At 41.6% G+C, this 27,042-nt stretch overlaps 1 protein-coding gene across 1 annotated transcript in view; it reads right to left on the bottom strand.

Annotated features, from left to right (window-relative positions):
* Positions 1-11,268: 11,268 nt before the first annotated feature.
* LOC126193318 (neuroligin-4, X-linked-like) overlaps positions 11,269-27,042 on the bottom strand; it is a 47,979-nt gene continuing 32,205 nt past the window's right edge. The window contains exon 3 of the mRNA XM_049932680.1: positions 11,269-11,423. Coding sequence (XP_049788637.1) covers positions 11,269-11,423 — 155 coding nt within the window. The remainder of the gene's footprint in view (positions 11,424-27,042) is intronic.

Here is a 27,042-nt window from a genome sequence, read left to right as displayed (position 1 = left end):
TCAGCACGTTGTAGGTGTCGCCACCGGCGCCAACCTTGTGTGAATGCTCTGAAAAGCTAGTCATTTGCATATCACAGCATCTTCTTCCTGTCGGTTAAATTTCGCGTCTGTAGCACGTCATCTTCGTGGTGTAGCAATTTTAATGGCCAGTAGTGTATGAAACTCTCTACTCGAGAAGAACTTTCCTCCTGAATCTAAAATAATCGTCTTCCTGGAACATTACAAATGTAAAACGGGCCAGAACGTAATCTCAACCTTCCCCAAGGGATGTACAATGTAACAGATCTAAAGTTGACAAAAAATTATAAAAGTGATCGATTAAACTGTGACCATAACAATCGATACTTGAGATATCGGTTTCAAAACCTATGTTAAATATGTGTTTGACATTGTGAAGACTGTTGGGAGTGATCTGGATTATTGCATTTCTCTTATAAACCAGGTACTCCAAGATAGCTTGTATACCTTTTTAATGATACCAGTTTCGATCGATCCGTGCTGTTGTCATCATCGGACCTGAAAATTTAATAAACAAACATTCCAAGTCAAGGCCGATAATACATAAATTATTTCGTGTAAAGGAGACTGTGTACTATACTGATGCATTAGAATGTACCTTGGAACATACTAAGTGAAGTTTACGATCTTTACAAACTTGCAAGCGACATAGCGATGTCGTCTCATTTTACAGTAAAGGGTAGCAAGCAATATCAGCATGTCAAATATAAAACACAGATCGCGCTGTGGCGATGTCCTAGCACAAACGTTAACACCGCAATAGCGACTGAGCTAGTAAAATATTTGCACAGATCAGCCTGTATACGACTGTTTATACTGCGATATTCGACAGTCGATATGTACTGTCATAGATTTCAAACTACATGTGCCTCAATACAAATTCTTCCTTCACTCCAATCTCAATAAAACTACTTTGACAGAATGAGATGACATATTAAAATTTTTGAGATGCTACCTTTTATTGTAAAATACGCTTTAACACGGCAATAGCGACTGAGCTAGTAAAATATTTGCACAGATCAGCCTGTATACGGTTGTTTATACTGCGATATTCGACAGTCGATGTATACTCTCATAGATTTCAAACTACATGTACCTCAATACAAATTCTTCCTTCACTCCAATCTCAATAAAACTACTTTGACAGAATGAGACGGCATATAAAAATTTTTAGATGCTACCTTTTATTGTAAAATGAGCAACATCATTGTGTGGCTTGCGAGTTTGTGAACTCCTGTTAATATTTACATGGATCGTTCTAATGCTTCAGTAACGTATACACCGATTATGTGAAATCATACATGTGCTAGCCACTTTGACTTGGAATATTTGTTTGTTAAACTTTTAGTTCCGATGATGACATCACAGATCTGTAGAAACTCTTAATCAATAAAAAGATTTACAAATGATTTTGGCAAGCCTAATTTTTAGCAATAATATGATAAATGTCGCCAACTCTTAAAAGAAAATAAAGTAATAAAAATTTATTAAACAAATTAAGAGCATAATAATGAAAGTTTGTAATGCTTATGACTATAATATTCAGGTGATATTTGGAAATGTAGTAAATTTTTGAGGGAACTAATAATAAAGACGGATATCCACTCTGCTTTTTCAACCCGTGTTCTGTGGATGCTCTTGGCTCAAAGTGACGCACAGTGGCCTGGTGTGTGAACGCAGCTGTGCCATGTCTGGCGATATTAAAATTTACTGAGTTCAGATTTGAGAGAAAGTTGGTTCGGCAGTAGCATTCGCGTTGCAAAGTCGTCTCCGGAAATTGCGGGTTGGCAAGCGAGATGGAATTTGAAACCTTAGCTAAATCAAAAAATAAAGAAATAAATAAAAATAGCTACCGTAAGCAACGCGATAGTAATAAATTAATTCCATCTCTGAGGAGACATGAAGAGCATAGCCAGTTATCGTTCTCTAATCTTTAACTATAGCACCACAACAATTACGATAAACAAGGCAAGAACTTTCATTCAATCTTAGTGAGTGGAACTGTATTGAATATTGCAGTGTAAACTTCATAAGCCTTTATGGAATAGATTATGTTACTAAAAATTATTAGTTAAATTCATTCTACTGCTATCGTAAACACTATCATCTTTCTTTCTCACAGGTTTTAAATAGTCTTCTCTTAAAATAAATGGTGAAAAAATCATATTAATTTTCCAAAATCACTGCACTGGAAGATTGTTTTTCTAGGAAAAGCAGCTACGGAGCGGAATTACGCTCGTCATCCGTTCTATCAATAAATACACCTGGAAAAACTGAAGAAACACAATAGACATCTGTTTGTATTTATCTTAAGTATACTGGCCGCACTGCCTACTTATTTACCGATATTGATCTTTAGATTAATTTCACTGATTTTTCGGTTATTTAATTTTTATTAATTCATAACTGCAAATTTGAAAGATAGTAGCCATTGACCTACGTCATAATATCACAACTTGCATCCATCGTTATTTCAAGTAGAACGTACAGAATAATTATAACAAAATAACTACATTTTAGTAACAGTAAAATTACTTGTGAAATACTGAAGTTAAATTGGCAACCAAAAATTTGCGTAGAATTAGTATCGTTTACAGAGGAGCTGTAGTAAGGCAACATTAGACCAGTTTACAATCCATTCGCTTCTGAAGAGATAAAATATACAGCTAGCAGGTGAGATAAGTTTACGTAAAAACCTATACCAGGTTTCAATATGAATAAGGATATCTTGTGCAAAAGGAAAGTCACCTATAATGTTTTAATCACATTACAAAATAAACGTCTAAAAGTCTTAATACTTTACAACACTGAAATGGAGTACATTGAATAAAACTGGTACTTGCACTGGAGTGAACGTGTGGTATCTGGTTGCGATGCCAGGCTAACATGATGTGGAGTACACTCTTTACTGAGCTCTAGTAGAGTGATAAACGCTCAACCGTGTGAAACACGCAACTGTTACAGTAATACGTCAGTGTGATACATATCTAGATGTTTTAAACACAGTAAATTGTATGTAGTAGGAAAGAAATGGTGAACAAAAGGGTACAAAAGGAATAAAATGATTATGAAAAAGACTACGACAATATATAGTATAAAATGAATAAGATTGTTAATTACAATTACGTTCAAAAAATAAAGAACATATTTCATATGGTTGAGCGCTTATCACGATACTAATTCCCAGTGTGGAGCGCGCTCCATGTCACGTTTACCTGACATCGCGATCACTTGCTACACCTTCACTCCAATGTCTTATGTTATATCAAGGTGTGCCTGTGTAACAGTTCGTACTGTTTCCATGGAGTACTTTATACCATAATGTCTGCTGTCCGACTTGAGCTGCTTAAATCACCACATATATTTAGAATTTTAAAGTCGTGTAATTTATTTAAGTGCTAGTGTGTTCCATTTACTTAATTTCAGTGTTGTGAGGTAATAAGTATTTTAGTCGTTTACCTTATAATATGTTTAAAACCGTATAGACGACTTTCCTCCTGAAGAAGATACCCTTAGTGGTACTAAAACCTGGTAAAGATTTATACAACGAATTTATGCAGCCGGTTGGCTGCACTGAAAATTTATTTACTGTTACTGCTGTCGGACATGTTTGAAACTGTGACATGAGGATGAAACTACAAGGTAGGCAGTGAAGTGATTATTCGGAGAATTATTCTTTGTTTTGAGCCGAATTTATTGCAAATAGAGCGTCGTTATCCTTATCGCGCTCTGGAGAGAGGTCCATGATAAAATCAGCTGCAGGGTACCTATGCGGTCTTAGGCGTCATGTCACGGTTTGCGCGGCTCTCCCCGTCGGAGGTTCGAGTCCTCCATCGGGCATCGTGTGTGTGTTATCCTTAGCGTGAGTGAGTTTAAGTAGTGTGTAAGCCTAGGGACCGATGACCTCAGCAGTTTGGTACCATAGTCCTTACCATAAATAAATAAATGAAGTAAATCATCTGCCTAAAATTTAACAATATATCCCGTTACGTCACACATGGCCAACAAATTAATTAAATATTTTTTGAGATATCAGAATAGTAATAGTGAAGACTGAATGCAAGGGCTCAACTGAGCGACAAACGCTTCAGGTTTCTGATAAGAGATGTGGTGTCGTGTTATACTACACGAGACAGCGAGGTTGCGCAGGGTACTGCCGCCCAGAAGGACGATACTGTGGCCTCATTACTACGCAGTGCCATAGTTGTCCAAATATTGGCCTTCCAGTATTAGCTAAATGTTGTCTCCCGTACAATATTGAACACATTTGAAGGAAAACTCTTTCAATATATTAGCTAATAATTGCTATTTTCATAAAAAGAGCACCCCGCCTTCAGGCCACAAGTGGCCCATCGGGACCATCCGACCGCCGTGTCGTCCTCAGTTGAGGATGCGGATAGGAGGGGTGTGTGGTCAGCACACCGCTCTCCCGGTCGTTATGATGGTTTTCTTTGACCGGAGCCGCTAGTGTTACAGACAAAGACTCTCATTTTTTTACCAATGTCATTCTAGACTCTTCTGAACAATTTTATAAAGCAACAGTCTCAGAAACCCTATATTTTCGGTAAAACATGTGGCTATAACAGTTTCGACACAACTGTGCCCTCTTCTTGTATCCGTTGACGGAACTACTAGGCGTAGCCTAACGAACATCTATAGGAGATGAACTCCACGAAACTGGCAAAGGATCTAGGAATGTATCAGTATTACCTCAAGAAACGTTACCTTCCTGTACTCTTCGGTATGTCTTTCATGCCTGTGGTCGCATTCGTAAGCACGAATGTGACTGGCTGTTGACAAATGCATCACAGACTGATGGAATCGCCGTAGAATTCTGCCATAAGCGTTTGTATTAACGAAAGTATAGTGCGGCGATACATAAGCTATCACTCTGGCTTTGTTACTGTGGCGAGCCTTGATAAACATACAGATGACATAAATTTAGCGCATGCTAGAACCGTGAAACACTACATCAAGCCTAGATAACATCCTCAAATCCTCCAAAAGTATCTTAAGAAATTCAACATTATTTGAATCAACTATCTGATTTTACCCGAAGAGGTAACGGCATTTCGGAGATATTAATTGCTGTTTCATTCCCTGTCCAAATAGTACCAGACATTTTCCTATAGAATTGACGTCGGAAGAATTAGATGGCTAGCCGAGGAATGATAGAATGTCCGAGTGTTCATGAGTCAAGGAACTTGTGTGTGCAGCCCTGTGAACACGGTTATTGTCATATTGAAGATGAGAGTGTCCACAGCTTACCCATTATAATGTAGAAGAAAGGGTAGCCTTTGGTCACCTATAACGCTGAAATGACGAACAACACTGCGAAAACGTGACGGGACAATTTCTGCCTTGAACTATATCCTCTACACACCGTGAGATAATAGCCTCTTTGGGCCATCGTTACAATTGAAATGTTGCATAATTTGAAAAGAGGCAAAATGGCAACTCATCGGGAGACTCTCCATGCCTCCAGTCAACTACTGTCCAGTTTGTGTTTGGACCACTGAAGACATGGAGCTTCATGTGCCCTTGAGAACAACATCATTTTTAGAGATACCCGACTCTAAACGTTCAATGCCTACAGTTCTCTTCACATTGTTCGTTAAGAAACAGATTCTCCTGCTGCATTCACTGATAACAGCAATTTTTGCCTGGTTTGTAAGATATAATCGTTGCCAAGGCATGCCATTCATCGCCGGTGGCTGTTGGGTAAGACACTTTAACGACAGCTCTTATCACGCCATACCACACGACTGTGAGTACAGTTCGTTGTAAACACGTTAGACTGTTCTCGCTGACACCTAGAAAATAGGATAACTTCATTCTCGGTATGGTCATGAAACGCCGAAACACGAGGAGGTACCCCATTGAGCTGATTCCATATAACCGACTGTCCCACACAGACCACACCACTAGTTTCATTTACGTCAGAGGTGGACCAACTTGTGACTGCCTGGTATCAGTTCTAGCTGCGGCGCTCCATAGCGACCATTCCACTATCGTAATGGGGGCGTGCTGAAATTGTTTGTATTAATAGAAATTTATTCTGCTCGACAGTGTTGCAATAAAATTTTTCACACATGCACAATCACTGCAGCTCTGAAATTACTTGTTAAACTGTTTACACTAAGTCTTTCGTACCAGGGAATCATTGTAAGATGTAAGCTTAGAGTGGGTCGTTACGTATTCCCCGATAGCTCAGTCACACAAAGGACTTGTAACCGAACCCGCCGATTCAGTGTGTGACCGATTATAACACGAATCGCGTATAATTGGACTTTTTAGTATTTTCTTGGTAGAACAGTATTTCTTTCTGACTATGAAAATAGCGGCAACGACTTTGCCGCAGTGGATACACCGGTTCCCGTCAGATCACCGAAGTTCAGCGCTGTCGGGCGTGGTCGGCACGTGGGTGGGTGACCATCCGCCCTGCCGTGCGTTGTTGCAATTTTTCGGGGTGCACTCAGCCGCGTGATGTCAACTGAGGAGGTTTAAAATTCGAGTCCTATCAGGATGCTGAAGGTTTCTCATGATTAAATCCGTTCAAATAGTTTAAAAGTATAGCGATAACTTCCCATCGATTTCATCCCCACTGGAAATGGATCATCAGCTCATTTGGTGGAAGATATTTTAAGCAATAATTTCAGAATTCTCCTATGTTGATCGATGGAAAACATAATTCGAGGAGACTAGACGAGGACCTGAAACCACTCAGTGACAGCAAGAACTCAACGGTCAATTTTCTCGTTGAACCCTGTTCAATAACTGTGTTGGGCCTCTTATTACATCGATTTTCAGTGTCTATAAAACTCCAAGTTCTTTAGCAACTAAACAAATACAATGAAGACAAAGTCGGTAACGTTTGGTTGAAACGACACGGTACTTGAACTTCAGCAAGCTCGGGGAATCTTTTGAGGCACGTGTGGAAAATTAAACACAAAACTGTTTGGTACCAAATATTCTCCTTAAAAAATAGAAAATAAAAGACTCCATGAGGGCGTGAACGATTTATTTACTGCAAAAGAGAAATCACAAATTTGTAAACACTTTTAGCAAATTCAAAGATGCCATGTAGTGGGAATTTATCAATTTATCAGTTATTACATTTGATTAAATGTCCTCATCTCGCATCTACGTGTCGAAATATTCACTGTATGTGTTGTTAAAATTTTTCCCGAAGTTGCACCATTTTTTCGTTCTGCGTGGCAAATATCCGATACGTACATGTCTACAGTATTAAATCCGAATTTCGTTGGGAATACTAGGTCGCATCACACACCTATCCATCGTCTGGGAAATTATCTCCAACGTCAGTTCATATTTCCTGGATTCTATTGAAGGCAGCAATGATGCAGAATGTATGAATGACGTGTAAGCTACAGGCATATTGCTCTGACGCACTTGATCACTTAAATTCAAAAACGAAGAAAAGAGTCTAGTGGTAAATTGACTCTTTTCAACTATTGTCAGTAGTAACTATTGCCAGCACAGACCCAGTTGCACTTCCTTTCTACTTGCTTCTTGGCTCTCCCAAACATGAGTTTCTCGTCCTCATGTATCGTGTTCCAAACCACATGGCAATAACGCACCGTCCCGTAATGGCCACCTCCATCTCATACATGCAGAGGTATTTTTATTCGCATTCTTAATTCGGCCCGTTTTAAGGTGCCTGTTCTGCAGACGTAACGTTTAATGTACACTGGTGCAAGTTCCAACTCGATAGCCGTACATCAAGTGCACAGTGTCGTGCCGTGTTTCTCATGCCTTCTATCCGAGGAACGAAACAATCCCAACAGACGTCGAGGGATTATTATGGAAGCCCTGAGAAACGATTTGAGGACAGGGACCCATTTCCAGAACCTAAACCAGAGATATGGGGACACACGAAATTTTAAGAAATATCAGCTGTCACTACACCTCTCTTCCAATACTAAACTTGTATTTGTAAGCATTCAGATGGTATGAAAGAATTCAGATGGTGTGAAGGTACCTATCGTCTCTACACAATCAACGAATGCTTTTGGTCCGCCAGCATAAAAAAATCAATTGGAAATCGAATGGCTGGCCTAACAGCAGGCGCTGGCTCTGTTGCGTTGTTGCGTAACGATTCCGCACATGGGTCCCATCTCAAATTGTTCTTGAGTACATCCCTTACAATCCCTCGAACTTTGTGGATGTAGAATCGCTCTGTTATCACAAATACGCTTCACGAGTTTGAAATTTGGTTTGAGTCAGAGAAATATTGTAACCTTCGACAGTGAATCCCTTTGGAGATCTGCGACCATCTTTTGCATCGAATGAACATGCGGAAATACGCTAGTCGTCACAAACGTCGCCAAACTTTTATTGAAATCTCACCACTACATGTTTTGGGGTAACTCTACCATCAGCTCTGCCAAAAACAATATACAGTATCCTGCGCCGGCCGCGGTGGTCTCGCGGTTCTAGGCGCGCAGTCCGGAACCGTGGGACTGCTACGGTCGCAGGTTCGAATCCTGCCTCGGGCATGGATGTGTGTGATGTCCTTAGGTTAGTTAGGTTTAAGTAGTTCTAAGTTCTAGGGGACTGATAACCACAGCAGTTGAGTCCCATAGTGCTCAGAGCCATTTGAACCATTGAACAGTATCCTGCCGAAATACTGATAAAGAAAAAAATAAGTGCACTTTATTGAGAACATCGTAATTGAAAGAGTTTTGGTGTGGTTGTCTGAAGTTTTGCGAAAAACGCATCACAGATGCTGAAGATACGGTCAGAATTGCTGCGTTTTTGTGTTTTGTGATTACAAAGTACAGTCTGAAAAACAGTGAAAAACCGTCGCTCTTTCGTTAACATTGTCGCCTGTCACTTTGATGTCTACCATATTTACAACGACTTCCGCGTTCCGAGAACAATAGCGATCCCACTTTTCTAATGTGCTTCTCTCTGATCGGAATAAAGGCGTATCGCAATGAGACTGATTTCAAGTCGGCAACATACAGAGAGCCGATGACAGTCATCTCAAAAAGCCAATTTCGGCTGTGAAACGGCAGTGGCGGCGCGGAGGACGATATATTGAACTGCAGCGGAGAGCTGGTTCGCCAGCGGCCGCTTTGTCGATGGCGAAGCGCAAGAAATACATTCTCTTTAAAAGGGCAATTAAAAGGCGAACGCCTGCTACCCGCGGCCCGACAGCCGATTGCGTCAAGTGCTGAGCGACTAATTGCAGCCGGGGACGCTGCAGTGTCGTGTTAACACGGCGCGATTCAATTACGGGTGCGCCGTAAAAAGCCACTCGCGGACAGGTGGGCGACCAGATTTCGTGGAGCGCAGCGCGGCTAGTATACCTCCAGGGGCTGCGTGCAGCCACGGCAGCGGCCTGCACCCAACCACTTGCGTTCCCCAGTCGTCAGCGATGAAATGTTAATGAGCCCTTCCCACGTCTCCTGGCTGCCTACTGCAGTCCCCTGCGTGGCGTACGCGCTAATTAAATTGCCGCCGAGTGCCTCTAGACAGGAGCCTCAGCAGGCGAACGACAGAGGCACGCACGGATCGGAGGTTCGATTTCCAATCAAAGAGACCAGCAGCGCTGGGTTGCTCATGACCTTCACTTGGTTCCTCCAAACAGAGAAAAAATGTCTAACTCGTTGGTCATAGACTGTGCACAAAATGACTTGGCCCAGACGCGCACAGGCGGTGTGGGGATTGTGAGTGCTCCGTTATGAATGGACACAGAATGGTAGGAGAAGCGCAGTTGGATTGTAGAACACATAAACGCATACCTCGCTTAATTTGTAAGCTGCAGTTAACGAATAGGCAAAGGTTATATTAAGAGACTAGCTGTTACCTACAGATGTGCTCCCGTATCAGTAGTTTTGTTATGTTAGTAAGCAAATGTACGTTCAATAGCATCAGCTGCCCTCATGTGTCTACCTGTTACGTTCGGGAAAGCTTAGCTCGTGATGCGCACCCCACTGTCCCACCTCTGAAGCTGCGTCAACGCATGATGTTTTGGCATGCACACTGTCGCTGCCAAGCAGGGCATAAAGAAGGACGTGGGCAGGAGGAAACACGTATGTATTGTGCTGCTGAAGTAGCTATACATTATACAACGTGTACTTAAGCAAGAAATAGTGTGAAAATATGAATTAAGCAGAATGAAGATTGTGTAAGCATTGTATTCATTACTTCAAATAGTATCCCGTAGCACATATGAAGCAAAAAACGCATTTTCACAAATATGATGAACATCAAAAGTCAAAAAGTAAATATTTGTACCTAAATCGTGCAATATTTTTCAGTCCAATAAGTAATACTACACGCATTCTAAAGTAGCCTATATCTTCCTCAGGGTTCAAGCTGTCTCCGTAGTTCAAGTTCTATCAACACCCAGTTTCATAGAAATGCTTCAGCGGGTTAGTCAAGAAAACGTAACAGACAAGTTACTTTCGCATTTATGATATTAGTATGAAAAAATGTTTTAGCAACGGTATAAATTTTCCTTATCCGATTTTCATGTAATGAATACTAGAAAGTGCCACAAGTTATGCTCTATTACCTTTGAAAACCCACAAAAGAGATTAACTGATTCTGAAAGAGAAAAAGACAAGTACGACAGCTGTTGATTAAATTTTAAAACACGATATCTCTTTCCTTTCTTTTTCAGTCATCCGGTTTGGATGAAGTAGAGCCTACATGGTACCCCAATCTATGCTCAAGCTACTCGTGGAAACCCCGTGAAAGCGATCAACGTATTCGAATTGAGAAACAGAGAAGTACGATGGCTTTAGATAAAATCTTAAATCACGACTTTTTCAGTGATCTGATTTTCATGAAATAAAGCTTGTATAGTGCCTCAAGCTGTACTCAAATTACCGGCTACACCCCCATGAAATTTTGTATGGTACTTTTGAATAAGCATGTTGAAAAAGACAGAGACGAAAATTTTACAGATTTATTTTCAGTATAGGTCATGTCACATATCCGACAGTTATTGAGAATCATTGTCGCTGGATCCTCACTACAGTTCAGAAAAAGAACAGACACATAAACAGAGGATCAATCTAAATCAAAATAAGTCCTTTTGCATTTGGCTTCCGACTTGGACATATATTCCATAAAGAAAGTCAGTTTTACTAGGAGCAGAACGCTGAATGAAAGCTGATAACAAGAATAAGTCCAGGTACGATGCAGGTTCACAATCTAATAGGCAGAATCGTGTCAGTGACAGTAGCTCATGCAAAAGGTTGTGATAGACTAAAATCACGGCTGGTTGTGTGGCCCTGTCGCTGTGAGCGGCTCGGACCACGTGATACGCCACGTACTCATCAGGTGGCAATTGTCAACTGCTATGTGCAGCACCTCGGTGCCACTAGCGATACCGGGTGTTGGCGGAGATGTTAAGGTCCAACCAAAATCTGCCAAAATAGATCATATAAAACAGAAAAGGTCTAAAAATGATGCACAGTGGGTAACGTTGCATACTACAGTACTGAGAATGTAACATTAGAACACGTCTCACGTGGAAATTATGTCAGTTCCACAATTACCGGTTCTTCAATATTACGTAGATGTGCACTTTGCTCTTACTTTTCGGCATCTTTACTGAATTAGAGAAGACTCAGGAAGAACTTTCAAAAATGTTTTCCCCCTCTACTTTTATTCTCTTTGGTATGCGGTTTGAATCAACTAGTTCTTCGTGCAACCTTCCCAAGCACAGTTTTTAATGTTATTTTAGTTTCCTCATTTAGCTTTTCCAACAAAATTTCAACGAAATTGTACACACTCTTACACGCCTGATTATGAAGAGTTGGTAGCGCGCCTGCGTTACGAGAAGACTGTAGTGCCACAGCGCGTACTAAACAAGAACGGGCAAGAACATCGAAGTGATTAGGTCAGTAGGCGACAATCAACTGAGACACCTGCCCCTTCTGAACAAACGATTGACCCTGCGCAACACTGGGGACGATAATATGTTTCTGTGCGTGGGTCACGTTATTTTGTAAGAGCTGTACCTGTAGGACAGCACCGTTTTCATGTAGCATGTAAAGTAGTCCTAGCGCGGCTCCAAGGGAGGGGGCTATGGGGATGATGACCGCTCAAACTCCTCCCCCCTCCCCCCCCCTACCCACACAAAACACAGTTTACTTATGGGGTTTAAAGTGAAATGCGTATATTAATTTCCAAACTTATCAAGCAGTTCCAAAGATAATGGAGAATACATTGGCATGAAACCTCATAATTAAAAATGCCGAAAACCTGTAAAGATTACGATCTGTATGTAATACAGGATAATTTTCAGTTGCTTACGACAGCTGTTGCTCACATGGATAGGCTTGCGGTCTGACCACCTGTAGAGATCATTGCAGTTAGGAAAAGTCGCACAAAGACTGACCGTGTCTACTATCAACAAAAGAAATCGGCACGGTTCGCGAGTCCACAGAGTAGCGCCGGCGAACCACGGTAAGCTGAGTAAGCAAAACTGAAACGAAAGACCATGAGCTAAGAAATAAAACTAACAGAAAAACTGACTTTCCCGAACTTAGGCAGGAACGACTGAAAGTAACAATACTCGCATCATTTACACAATCGCCTACCGAATAATTTTGGATGAAAAGTAATGGTCTTGAGTATGGCAAGGAACTCCACTTTTAGTTGCTTGCCTGAGAGATAGCTCGCAAGAAAACAAGCAAGACAAACAGAATTCTCCCCATTTAGCCGCTGGCATATCCACAGTCTACAGACCTCTACTTAAAATCGTAGTGATAAGTGAAATACATATCTGATTAAATATATCGGAACAAGCTAACGTAATGATGTCACAAGAAGTGGACCCGCCAGTATAACAGGAGGTGGGGCGTATCGCATCGTCAGCAGAGTGGGTGGATCGAGACAACGCAGTGACTTCTAATGTGAACTAGTCATTGAAAATCATCTGAGTAACAAATCCATGAGAACACCAAAAAGCCAATCCAAAGCTGCAAATTTTTTTTTACTATTCGTTGCACATTTTTGACATGGTTTTCACATCTTCGGAAATACCATTTTTGATTATGTTACAACGATTTGAAAATGGGTCCCGGCCCAAAACTAGTCATCGAGTGAATAAAAAGAAGTAGATTTTGCAATTTGGAATTTTGCAATTTGGACTGGTTTTTCAGTGTTCTTGTTAACAGAAGTTGCTGACCCACAGCTACTCCAGAATGCTGGAAGTTCGTAAATCCATCAGAGACAGCCTTGCTGCCCAAGTCGGTTGTTGATGACTGTGGATACCCGAAGAAACCACCACAGATAAATCAAGACTAGGGATATCTTATTTACGGACAAGTACCATCAAGCATTGCGAAGAGTGGTTATAAAAAGATCGCATGAAATCAGCGTAAGCTATCACTCTAGAGCTGCAAAAGCAGCAGTTCGGCTAGAACAGTGTGTGTAGGTAGTCAACAATAATGAGGTACAACGACCGAGGATGTCTTCATCAGCCATACGCTTTTGTATTCGACACTTCAGGTAGTCTAAAAAACGACGCCACTTGACCGTGGACGACTGGAAACGAAATATTTGGGATATTGCATCACGCTATTTCCTGTGACAGTGCCATCATGTGTCGTGCCGGCAGTGAGGGAGGAGAAGATGGTGTTACGGCATGGGGATGTTTATCGTGGTTAGGGAGCAGTCCGGTTATTTCGCTCAAGAAAAAAACAGATGCTAAAAGATATGAACACATTTTACAGCATTGTGTAATGTGTACAATATAGGAACTGTTCTGAGGCGATAATTGATCCTATCAACATAAAAAATACGTACATCCTGTCATGAAGCTGCAACTGTGAGTCATTAGCTACAGTTCCGATATGAAGCTAATGGAACCCCTTTGGCATGGGTTAGAATGGCAAATTCTCTCCGAATTCCCATGTACTATATTACTGTGATGGGTTTAAAGGAACGGTAAATGGTCAGTGGATCTCCATGCTTGTTGTGTTAATTAGATACATGCAAAGAGGCCCTGTTTTGTATGACATGGTTAAATCGTTACCCTAAAAAATAATGATCGAGGAATCCTTATCAACGAAATTAAACAAGAATCACAGTTAACTCAGTTTGTTACATTAAAATACATGACAAATGGATTGACAAGCGTTGAAAATTAAAAGTTAACGCCTTGGCAAGCCTGAACAGAAGAGCTGAAATATGCTTCAAATGAACATGTGTGAGGATTGAATTATTATATTCACGGTAGTTATACTGTGGTCACCGAAATGTAGTGTTTTAAGACAGAAAGCAATCGCCCAAGTTTAAAGCACATTGATCCATAATCAGCGTGCAAGTCTTCTGAAGGAAGGTTGATACTAGTTAACCTTGGTAATAATCACTCGAATGTCTCTTTAATTCATCTAGCTATTGTGATTCGACCCCATCATGTGAATCTGCACGTGGAGGCTGAAATGGCTGCAGAATAGTCATCGGTTTCTTACGAACAACTCGCGCCTTCGTCTAAATTCGTATCAGTCAGAAAAGGCCTGTCCCCTGGTCATGACGTTTGCTCGAAAGGGAGCCTGGCTGATGAGAAGCCAGGCTGTAGGGGCACTGGGCTGGTGGGACTTTATAAACGGTAACTTACCGGTACTACTGTCTGCTCCCTACAAGCGTCTTTCTGCCACCCAGTCACATTTGACTGGCTGAACGATGGAGATTCCAAGCGCCGACCAGTGAAAATTTGCCTTGGAAGACGGTGGCATCCTAATCTTTGATTTCTGGCAATTAACCAGTAAAAGCTACCTAACACTTATCTTGGAAAATCGGGTTTGCTGCCTGTCATTCGCGTCGTACTTGTACGATATTTCAGTCACGTAACTCGCAATATTCATCAGGTGCTCCCTGAAGTTAAATTCAATGCGGGACGGATCCAGTATTTATTCCTACGAGCTCCGTCATCGGTCCCTCCAGCTCTTGACGCTAAGTTTGAGATAAGCTGTGGTCAGTAGCAACAACCGTAGTATCTTCTGGCTGTTGCTGCTCTGATTGCTGTGCATGTATTTTTTGGCTTTTGTGAGTCAATAATGCAGCCAAAAAGTACTCGCACAGCAGCCGGAATAGTTGCGGCTAGAAAATACTAAGGTTGCTGCTGTTGACCGGTGTGTTCCTCGGACGGAGCGCCAGGCACGGCGTGAACTGATTACGAAAAGTCTAGCCCCACACATGCATAAATATTGGACTCACTTCGCCCGATAAAGACTGCAACTTACGTGTTCGAAATATCGTGCAAGTACGACGCAGATTGCCGGCAGAAAACACGACTTTCCGAGATGAGAAGTGTTAGGTATCTTTCTACTGGTTAACTGCCTGAAATGAAATGGCAGGTAGCCAGCGTCTTCTAAGAAAAATTTTCACTGGTCAGCGATTGGAATATCCGTCGTTCAGTCAGTCAAAAGTGATGGGGTAACAGAAAGACGCAGAGACGAGGGTGTTACTTATAGGGAGCAGACATAGTATCGGTAAGTTACCCTTCACCCAAGTCCCACAAGCCGAGCTCCCGCCCCTACACAAATCCCTCCATCCTATATGCGTGAAGACACCAAGAGTCTCCAGAGAGGGAGGACACAAAGACAAATGTTAATGCAATTTCTCTATTGACGTTCAGACACCTGATTGAAGGTGTCTCCGTCAGAGGTAAGGCCGTCATAAACGGGAAGGCTGGACTAACCGGTATCCAGGTGCTTTTGGTCACAGACTGTGCTAATAAAGCTGAGTACAAACATTGGTTTTATACCATATAACTTATGGCGTTCCCAAAGTTATGAGAGCTGCTGTTATAGTTGCTATTATACTTCTTAAATCAATCGCAACCATAATCTGTCACATTTTGTAGCGAATACATTTCAAATGATGTATTTATCTGAATTTCGATTTCTTTGAAATTATGCTATGCTGATGTACTAAGCACTGATGGAAGTAAATCACTACATTAAAAATTGTATCCTTTTTTTGTACTATAATTAAGTCCAAGGCATCTGTGGCAAGCCGGCCGGAGTGGCCGAGAAGTTAGGCGCTACGGTCTGGAACCGCGCGACCGCTATGGTCGCAGGTTCGAATCCTGCCTTGGGCATGGATGTGTGTGATGTCCTTAGATTAGTTAGGTTTAAGTAGTTCTAAGTTCTAGGGGAGTGATGACCACAGCAGTTAAGTCCCATAGTGCTTAGAGCCATTTGAAGCCATCTGTGGTATGTTATAACTTAGCATAATAATTTATATTTGTAAGGAAGGAAGGGGCACATTGGTGGAGAGAGACAGACATTGTTGACATGGGTAAACTACGGTAATAATAACTACATAGTGACCAGCAGCAGGAAAACTCTGGAGGCGATTTAAGCGCCACTCTCGTCCTCCAACCTCCATACAGAGACGCAAAACATGAAATATTCGGAAAATCTCCTAAATCACAAAGAGAATGTGACTCCTAACAGAACATGACCCTGTATCCATGCCTGGTGCATGAAGATGTAGGTGGTATGTTCTCTAACCTGTGGAAACAACACCCCGTCCCCTGAGTAAGATTTACAAAAAAGTTTGCTATTAGCAATATATTTGTCTCTCATCCTCTGTGGACTCTCAAAGCTGGAAGTTTCGGAAAGGCCACGGCTTGATCTGATATTCTGTTCAACGATCCTCTGTGGACTCTTAAAGCTGGCAGTTTTGGAAAGGCCACGGTTTGACCTGATATTCTGTTCAACGAGAAGATCAGTAAAACGAAACGGCATTTATGGGTTCGGGTTGTGAAGCAAATCCGGTGGTGCACGCAGCACAACGGTGCCGTTGCGCGCCGCCGAAATAGAAGTTGTACCGTAGCAGCAATTGCCAGACGCGGCCCTTTACGGCGGAGGCACGCGCTGTCGTTGCGCCACCTGTGGGCGGGGGTGTCGGAGCCGGCAGTAATGGCTGCCTCACGTGCGGAGGCCGCCGATTTCCATGAAATATTCACGGCGGCGTCCCGCGCCTGATGAAGTCGCGTCGCTGCGGTTCCGCTTATTACAAAAACACTTCCGCCGTAAAACGCCTCAAGTGCGGCACGCCCGGCACCGGCGGCTTTCTGTTGCAGCGGCGCATTGTTACCTATGCAACGGTGGTTCCCTGCTCTGTATTTCCATTCCAATGGTCGGCGCCGGGACGCAGCCCTCGGCGTGGCGCCGGCTGCGTGGTCACGGGGGAATGAGCGGCCCGGGTTCCTAGCGTAACGCAGCCCGCTAAGCTCAACCGCGCGCGGCCTCGAATAACAATGCCGACCTCCACTCACCGGCCGCCTGCCGTCATTTATTGCGGCTGCGTGTTACAGCTCCACTTGTGACGCGCACAGAATGTCACGGGTACACACGCAACTAAAATGACGCCACCTCATGAGACATGACGTCTGATACGGCAAGTGTTGCTGTGTGACTCGCATTACAGACGAGTTCTTGCTCGAGTGTAACTACGAGCGACACTCAGGTGTTTAAAGTTGACTATCACCTGTCTTCTGTGTACGTACCACGTCCCCAAAAGCACAGGTATAAAGTTCTTATGTAATGTCTTGGGTGCTATTTACAATTCCCGGAAGACTCATTTTAAAAGCTAATACTCCAACATTTTCACTCTTGCACCCCACATTGATTAGTTAATGGGACGTAACAGTTACTGTAAATATTGTAGTTTTATAAGTGAAGTTCTGAGTTTGTGCTGGTGCGATAAAAGAAAACGTAACATAGCTGGTGTTTGGATGTATGTCAAAAGCTACAGCCCAGCTGAAGTTTGTGCTGCTAGCGTCCCACCCCCTCTTAGCACGGGTAGCACTAAGTGTCAATGACCGGATGAATTGCTTGACGTACACACTCACAAACCTTCCTCGTGAAACAGTCTGTTACTGAAAACCGCATCAGTATCCGTACATTAGTTCCTGAGATTATTCTTTACATGTAGACGCGGCGGGAACTTGAAATAAACGTAGTTCAATCAATTCTCACCACATTTTATAGAGTATATACATAAACCTCAGTCGTGAATCAGTCTATTAGTATGGACCGTATCGATATCGCTATATTAGTTCAAGTGATTAGTTTTCACGCACATGCAGAAAATCGCAGTTGGGGGACCAAAATGTATAATATGTTCACAAGAAGAAGATATATACTGAGGCGTAGACTATGGTAATAATAACTACAGCGATTTGCGTGCCCATAACCTATGCCAGTTATTCTACTACGGAAAGAAAACCTACAGTTTAAGCTGAAATCCGAATGACGTGCGCCGGCCACTGTGGCCGAGCGGTTCTAGGCGCTTCAGTCCGGAAACGCACTGATGCTACGTTCGCAGGTTCGAATCCTGCCTCGAACATGGATGTGTGTGATGTCCTTAGATTTGTTAGGTTTAAGTAGTTCTAAGTCTAGGGGATTGATGACGACGTTAAGTCCCATAGTGGTTAGAGCCATTTGAACTAACCTGGCAGTAACAAATCTAGTAGCCCGCCTCTCAATTGTTTCGAAGTTTTCCTTCAGTCCCAATAACGTATCGTTTCTGGCGAATCCGCACATCTTTCGGAGGTAAATGCCAAGTTGAAAGATATACCAAAACATTCTGTGCCCATGATTCGTCCCCGTGAGATTTCAGTTTGCTTGTACTCGCTTTACAGTCGGTCATCAGGCAAGCTTGGCTGTTCTCTGGAGTTGTACCGGTTGTTCACTGTTCCTCTGTATCCACCTCACATCATTCCCAAGGGATGTAGCTCCAAACGCTAATTAAATATATAACACATACCAATATACATATTAAAGACTCATCGTTACTTAGTCGTTACAGATTATATACAGACGCCTTCCTCGTGAATGTCTATCTAGTAGTTAAAGCCGCTGCAAAATCCCAAAGTCTTGTCTCACATTAGCCTGACGATACAGACAGAAAGCGCGGTGGAGGTCTTTAATTTATAATATGTATAGTTCAGACGTCTTGCTTCTCCCTTACTCATACTATCTCAACAGGTGTCCAGCAAATTCGTGAATCAGAATTCAGGATCGGTGACTCGAAATTCTACCACGAGGTGACAGTCGGATGAGGCTAATCTAAAGGGGGCATCACAAATTAAATCGACTTTGATTTCAGTGTCATATCTAAAAGTGGCGTAACAGGAATCTGCTGTTTTCATATGCGATTTCTATGAATCCCCACGAGTAGCTTCACTCCTGTTGCATATTGATACCCTTGTTTATGCAGTACACATCTTCCACGCAAGTAATGAAAGATCTCGTGTCAAGCTGAAGTGAAAGGACATGAGAGACAAACAACAGTATGATGTTGCTGCCCGCGCGACCGCTACGGTCACAGGTTCGAATCCTGCCTCGGGCATGGATGTGTGTGATGTCCTTAGGTTTGTTAGGTTTAAGTATTTCTAAGTTTTAGGGGACTGATGACCTCAGAAGTTAAGTCCCATAGTGCTCAGAGCCATTTGAACCATTTTTTTGATGTTGCTGCACAAATGAAATGCTTGTATCCAAACAGACGGAACCCCATCAGCGACCAATTTACAGTTTGTCAAAATGGAAATGCCTTGGACTACTTATACGATTTTGAAACGATACTAGATCCTGTAAGAAGAGTCCACGAAACTCGTTTCGGCTGTAGCGTTGCTCAGAGTTGTGAGCCCAATACATGACAGTGAAATTTGTGGTAAGGTCTTATGGGACCAAATTGCTGAGGTCATCGGCCCCTAAGCTTACACACTACTTAGTCTAACTTAACCTAATTTACGCTAAGGACGACACACACACCCATGCCCGATGTCGGACTCGAGCCTCCGACCGGGGGGTGAGGGGGGGGGGGCTAACAAGCCGCCCTAGACCGCGTGACTACCCCGGGCGGTGAGAAAACATGGTAAAGAAGGATAGGAGGGGTGGTGGCGCATAGTTCCTGATAGTCAGACTTAGCGATAATGTCCTTGATTAAATTTCAAACCTCTCCGCAGGTCTTATGCAGTGAGGACATGGTGAACCGTTCGTCGGATGGGGACATTAAGTTCAACGGCCCCTTGGTGCTACCACTTCTCTTATAATCCTACACTGCAAAAAAGACACCACGCTATATTCACGCTTATTACAAGCATTTTCACGTATAACATACACTTAACACAGATATCTTTGACTTCATGAAGTATAGTGAAGAACTTTTCTGATTTGGAGGCTGAATCTTCCACTTGGGGCCTCTCAGCCAAACGTGTCATGCCTCCATGCGGCTTGACCCCTAACTGGCACTTGCACTTCGGGCTTAGGCAGGGGACACGTCTCTGCACAGCCGTCGTCAGACCTGTCGTATCCTGACGCAAGTGTACTCAGGTTTTCTTAAATTTAATTTTATTTATTTATGTATTTATTTATTTTTGTCATCAGTCTTCTAACTAGTTTGATGCGGCCCGCCAAGAATTCCTCCCTTGTGCCAGCCTCTTCGTCTTAGAGTAACACTTGCAGCCCACGTCCACAATTATTTGTTCGATCTATTCCAATGTCTGTCTTCCTGTATTTACAATGTCTAGCCTCTACAACTCCCTCTAGTACCATGGACGTTATTCCCTGATGTCTTAACAGACGTTCTACCATACTATTCATTCTTCTTATTAGTGTTTTCGATATGTACAGTCATGCTCAAAAGTGTCCGAACGACCAGAATTGCATTTTGCCTGATTTGCATGCAACCCACATAACGCAGCTGTCTAGCAGGTCCTCTAATCGCTCCTTGGTACAGTCGTTTGACTATTGAAAATGGTTCCAACAAGTCACCACTAGAAAACACTACTTTGCATCACAGTAACTCAAGATGTAAATTAATACTAAGATACTACAAATATCAGGGAACACCTTATCCCAGATAAGACTGTCCTTAAGGCTTGTAACCTCACATTAATTACCGTAAATGGCATACCTGAAATGTTACCACTCTCACTGTTACGTCAGATGGGTAATGCACATAGTAAGTTCTCGTATTCATGATTTACTCTTCAAAGTAACATACCGTACTTACTGTTTAACACAAAATGACATAAAAAATTTAAGTTATTCACGAGCAGCTAGTTGAGAATATGTATGAACTACAAATGGCACGACGAACAGTCTCGTTCTGCATATGGATTCAAACCCAGGTCATGCAGACTAAGCAAAGATTTCGTGACTGACGGAAACAGACAGTCATTCCTGATTAGGCATACGGAGAGTGATGTAAATCGATTTTAGACAGTATCAATTAGCAAATATCAACTTTAAATTACATAACGCAAACAGTTCTAACGGACGCGAATTCCTACCCAGCACCTATTGTCCCTGTTAACGAACTACGAGAGATATTAAATATTGCTTCTTAACAAGTAACTTACTTGAAATGCCGTGAGGTAAAACTTTGTGTTGGACAGGGCTTCGAACCCATAACCTAATAAGATAGATATCGAAGCACAATCAACTGTGACATATCGCATTTCCTCGGCAGTAGCCAGATGTTTTAACTGAAATGACGAGACGAAACATTAATTTTTTCCTTCCCAGGAGTCCAACCCAGCACCTATCGCTGTTTTATTCTAGAGAAAACGAACGTTAAGTATGGGTTTGTTGCACCAGCAGCGACATATGAGCATGTTTGAAGTAGAAAATATATGACGAAGTGTTCAGTGCTGACTGGGAATAGAGCCCAACACATATCGTTGTTGACTACACACAAAAAGACGTCAGATACCGAATTTTTCTCCACCAGCAGCTCGGAATAACGTCTTGAACTTACAGTGATCACGCAAATATTTCTGTGTATCACTGGGAGTCAAAAACGTCAAATATCGTTAATGTTGACAACCAATAAAAATACATTAAAAATCGAAATTATTATCCACCAGCAGATAGGTGTTCTCATGCTAGATCTTGATAATACATAATGAAATCTTTAGTGCCTGGCCAGGAATCGAACCGATTCACGCGCAGTATGTGGAGATGTTGAGGAATCTGCAGTTTTGAACAAACAACAAATTGTAGCCGAGCTGTACTGTCACAAAGGGATCAAATTCCACGTTAAGGGTGGTCTGAGTTGCATTCCAAGTTCAGAACCAATTTTATCGACATACAGAAGCTCAGATAAAAGATGGAATAAGTGTTCTGTGATCCTACATAGCGTTTATTTCGTCACTAGAAATAAATAACTTGTATACGAAAGGTTATTGGCGATAGAGTTTCTACATGTCGCCACTCCAGACATTATTGTGTCTCAACCTAACATCTACTTGGTAGAGAAGGAATATCATTTTTAATGTGAATTTCAGACCACAATGCCATTATATCTTCTTCACTTGGTATAGCAAGAAGAGAATGGAATCTGTCTCTCCCTATCTAAAATCACTGACCGAAGTTGGAACCGAACACAGACCATAGATATATGGTCCACCTAATTCTCTTTACAGTGACTCATTTTTCTATCATAGCGCCGTTGTGCCACACTGGCTGAGAAATCTGACACACAGGCTCCCTGTATCAATTCGCAGCATGTTCAGTAAATTATTTTACTTGGTTGAACGAATCACCATGAACTAGCAACCTCGGCTACCCAGTGCATACTTTCAAATTTATTTCGTAAACACCAAAATAAAATCACGTTACTGGCACCAACACAGAACTGTCAACAGTATATGATGGAGAATTTTAAATAGGAAGTGTTACTTTCCACTGTATTGCGCTATCTGTTTGTTGAAAACGTCGTGCAGTGCAAAAGGAAAGGTATAACTGTTTGTCTCTCATAAGTGTTGACCGGGCCATATGCATTATCCCACGGCGCTGTGGGATGCCGAAGTTCTGGAGGAATTGTTGACTTCTGGAGCTGTTATAGCGACATGTCAGCTAGTAGCGTAATGGTAAGTATTGCGCACGGTAGGTAAGATGTCGCGAGTTCGAGTACATTCACTGCTATATTTTTTAAAACGCAATTCTGCTGTCTGCTAAAGTTATCAATCTAATGGAACTTTCAACATAATTCCTTTCACTTCTCAACCCAAAATAATCTATGTGGAAAAAGGGCTAACTTCTGCGACATTTTTTTACATTTCAGGTTTAACAGACAGCCAGTCAGTAGATGCATCTCGAAACTTTTGTATTATGTATGGGTAGAGCGCATAGTGCCAAAATACGTCGTAAAAGTATTTTCTACATTAGCTGTCGTCTGGTAGCGGCATTTTATTCTTCTTCAAACCTTGTTTGAGAGCTTTAACTCAGAACAAGTTTTCTACATGCATGTAATCAATAAACTGCTTGTGCATTTTCAGACTGTTACAGGTAATATCAGAGAATTCGCATATATCGCTGATGATTAATTTCTCTCTCATGTTTACTATTGTTTTAACAACACTAAAGGAAACCTTACGAAAATTGTGAGCTGTATTATGAGAAATGTAATAAAACCACCCACAATAACCTTACGATGAAAGTTTGTTTTAATAAAACTGAGTATCTGTACACAAGCGTGCCTCTGTCGACACGAATTGGTAAAATACTACTCACTGAGATTTTGATTGGGTCTGTGTTTAATTGATACGCTGTGTCATACTCTAGAGGTATGCAAATGTGGCATTTCATAAATAAAGTTATCTATTCGAAAAAACCCAAAATTTGCTTGTCAGCAGTGGAAAGAGGCGTTACCAGTTGTGCAGCATTGTGAGTTTTTCACCATTGCGCTATGAGCCGAAAATATTTTCTTGGGATTTCCTTATTGATGTTTGATCTGATTGCTTGTAGCTGTTTCACAGAAGGTATAAAAACGCTACACTCAGTGAGACTGGAGCTGCGAATCATAACAACGCTTTTTCACAGGTCAGCACGTTACCACAGATCTGGCGAAGAAGTATGCGTCTTAGCTTCCTCCTACGACACCAATAGTGGCTATAACTCGTAAACCGCTATTTAAAAGACGAGATTAGTTGCGATTTCCACTGAAAACCGTATATTTACAGTCTTTTGTTACACCTCAAGCCATAATAACACAGATTATTCAATGGAAATGACAGGTAAAATCAAGTGAACTTTGAGGCTTAATTCCGTGCACACCAGGAAGTAACTCGTCGATCACAGAGTTGCCAAACATACGTACATTGCCTTGTTGCCAATCTCAGTTACAATACCAGCAGGAAGAATACGAACTGATGTGATGTTACAGCGGGCTGGGTGGTGACCATAGCGGGTGTCTCCAAGTCGTGGCTGCAACGGCTTGGAATACGTAATGCGTCTGATTCGCATTTCTGTAACTAGGTTCAGGGACTGTAGCGTAGTTACTAATAATACTCGGAACTGACTGCAAACTAAGCACCATAAATCAGTAACTGTCATAGTTGTTTTTATATTTATTTGATAAGTGAACTCAAAACTAAGAAATTCATTCACAGACGTTTTTGTGCCTCACCGATAGTCGAGCACAACAACCAAATAAAAATAAAAAAAGAATGTTTGTGTGTGTGTGTATGTTTGTGACAGAGAGAGAGAGAGAGAGATAAAAAACAAAAAGATGAGATAGAGAGAGAGAGAGTAAAAAATTGTAAAGAAACTGAATCATGGTATGTAAAGAAATCTTTCATTAAAATGACACGTTCCATTACGAAATATCGTATTCATGATCTATGAAACAAGAATTAATTTAATGTAATCTAATCATATATTGATGACTAGCCATTAAGAGTCATGAATTATCGATGTTTTTGCCAATACCAGTAACCAAATCTAAACTTGAAAATAAAATACGACAATTTTTGCAATAAACCGGGACTTCTGTCAAGACCCTTTCGTCCCTGTTAATTAACCACGAAAGATGTCTGATATGCCTCTATTCTGAAGTAACAAGGTGTGCATGCATTTAAAGATGAAATGCATGATGTGAAGTTCTGTGATAGAGATACGAACCCAACACGTAATCGGATTGTTAACGAAGTAAAATCAAATGTTTCTTATCGGGTTTTCTCACCAGCTGCCAGGTGTCTGAATCTAAAATAAGGATACAAACTTTTGTTCCTAAGCGACAATCGAGATGCACACCTACCGTGCATCCACGAATATAGCTTAAGTATCAGTTGCTTACTCGCCAATAGTAAGATGTGTGCGTGTTTGACGAGAAATAACGACACCTATTGCGATTGTTGGCAACACATGAACAGACATTAAAAATGTACGTTAATTTTCACTAACAGGTCGGTGTGCACGTGATAGGGCTTGAAATGAAATTATAAATATTTTTGTACTGGGTCAGGATTCGGACCCACATACTTACGTTTGGAGGAGACCTAGAGAAGAGAAAAGGAACGAAATGATTGAACTATAATGTTCCGAGAGATTCAGATCCTCGAAAGAGGAGATACGAATTCGAATCACAGTCCAGCACCAAACTTTTCAACGTCTCTAGTTGAATGAAGTACAGTAAAGTAAGAGCCCCGTTCCTTTAAATGGTTATCGGTTCATCAAATCAAATAAAATTTTCTAATGTAAGTAAGTTTACTGGCGACTGTATTTCTGTTTGCCATGACTTCCGCTGTGTCATTTGTCAACGTAAACCGGCTCTGCCCAGTTGGTAATGAAGGAACGTGATGTTTAATGCGGATTCTGGATTATAACGTCTTTCTGTTGACGTTACCAGGGGTAAAGTAAATCTGTTTTTGCCTCTTAAAAGTAAACGCCTGAACCCACGCATTGCCCCTGTGATAGTTCGTCCCGCCAGGCCATTGTGGCCACATTTCCCAGCCCCAGGAGTGTGCTGTAACAGATGATGTGCTTAACTTACAAAATGAGTCACGGTGGAAAAAACGCGAGTCTATTAAATGGTTAAGTAGAAGCAAGCTTCTGAAGCGGAAATTATGTTACTCTCATGTCAGCATTATGTAAAGACTCTTCTAGGCACCATAGGCTCGCTGTGAAGAGGTTTTGAAATTATCACAAATTCAGCAAATTTCTTAGTTCGAGAAAATCCACTGGGAAGTCTGAAGTTACCGGATACTTCGATTATTACCGTCATTATTACTACCATTTTCTTCATACCGCTGCTGGAACTCATGTGCTTGAAGATCATTTGATGCCTTTTGGTCACTACAGAAGTTGTTTCCCAAGAACATGTTCTTTACCTGTCTACGAAATCCTTTTCATGTTAATAACAAACATCAGTAATTAGTCGTAGATTACATTAAAACTAAAGTAATTGATGAAGACGTTACTTGATAACAAAAAGCGCTCTGCCTTTCTTCATTTACTTGCGCCTAGAAATGGCTGTGGACTACTGCCAAACCAAAAGGCAAGAGATCTTACTGCCTTCCGATATACGTCGCTGTCAGTTATTCCATATGATTCGGTCGACATGACCTGTTTCAAGTTGTGTATGACAGACAATGTTTTAGAAAATCAATTGTTTTCCTTTGCAATAAACAGAAAGATTTTCATTCTAAGCTATTCAAGTACAAAATTTTCGCAATATTAGTTCAAATGTAATATTCGCTTCTATAATGTAGGAAAGTATTTCACAGTTGCAAAACTCTCATCCGACTCATTGACCTTACATTTAGTCGCTGACCATAAATTCTAGCTCTGAGTGACACCAGTTTAAGTAATGTAACGTAGCGAAGACTGTTTGCCAGTGCTCTTTCTCACCGGAAAATACGCAATTCACTCTTTGGCTCCACAAGTACACTGTAACAGTAATTTCTGTGTGTATGCAATTCATCCGGATTAGAATTTAGTGGTGCTCTCTCTTCCACTTCTGTATACAATATGCCTGACCTAACGGGCCCTTTATCATCACAGGCCCTGGGCAGTGCAACATCATACTGACAACAGTAATGTGCTTATACTGACAACCTGACTGTTCGTTTTACCTGATTTTGTAATCATTTAAATAAAACAACATGACCTTCCAGTGGGAGACATTTCGTCCCTCCTTTCCTTCAGTGAAATTTAAAAGTAGGAAAGTAAGCTTTTTGCTTTCCAACCAGTGAAATGTGGCAGAGTACGGCCACTAAACGATTCACAAACC

Source organism: Schistocerca nitens, chromosome 1, assembly GCF_023898315.1.
Source record: "Schistocerca nitens isolate TAMUIC-IGC-003100 chromosome 1, iqSchNite1.1, whole genome shotgun sequence".
Lineage (NCBI taxonomy): Eukaryota > Metazoa > Arthropoda > Insecta > Orthoptera > Acrididae > Schistocerca > Schistocerca nitens.
This window is presented reverse-complemented; position numbering and strand designations above follow the sequence as displayed.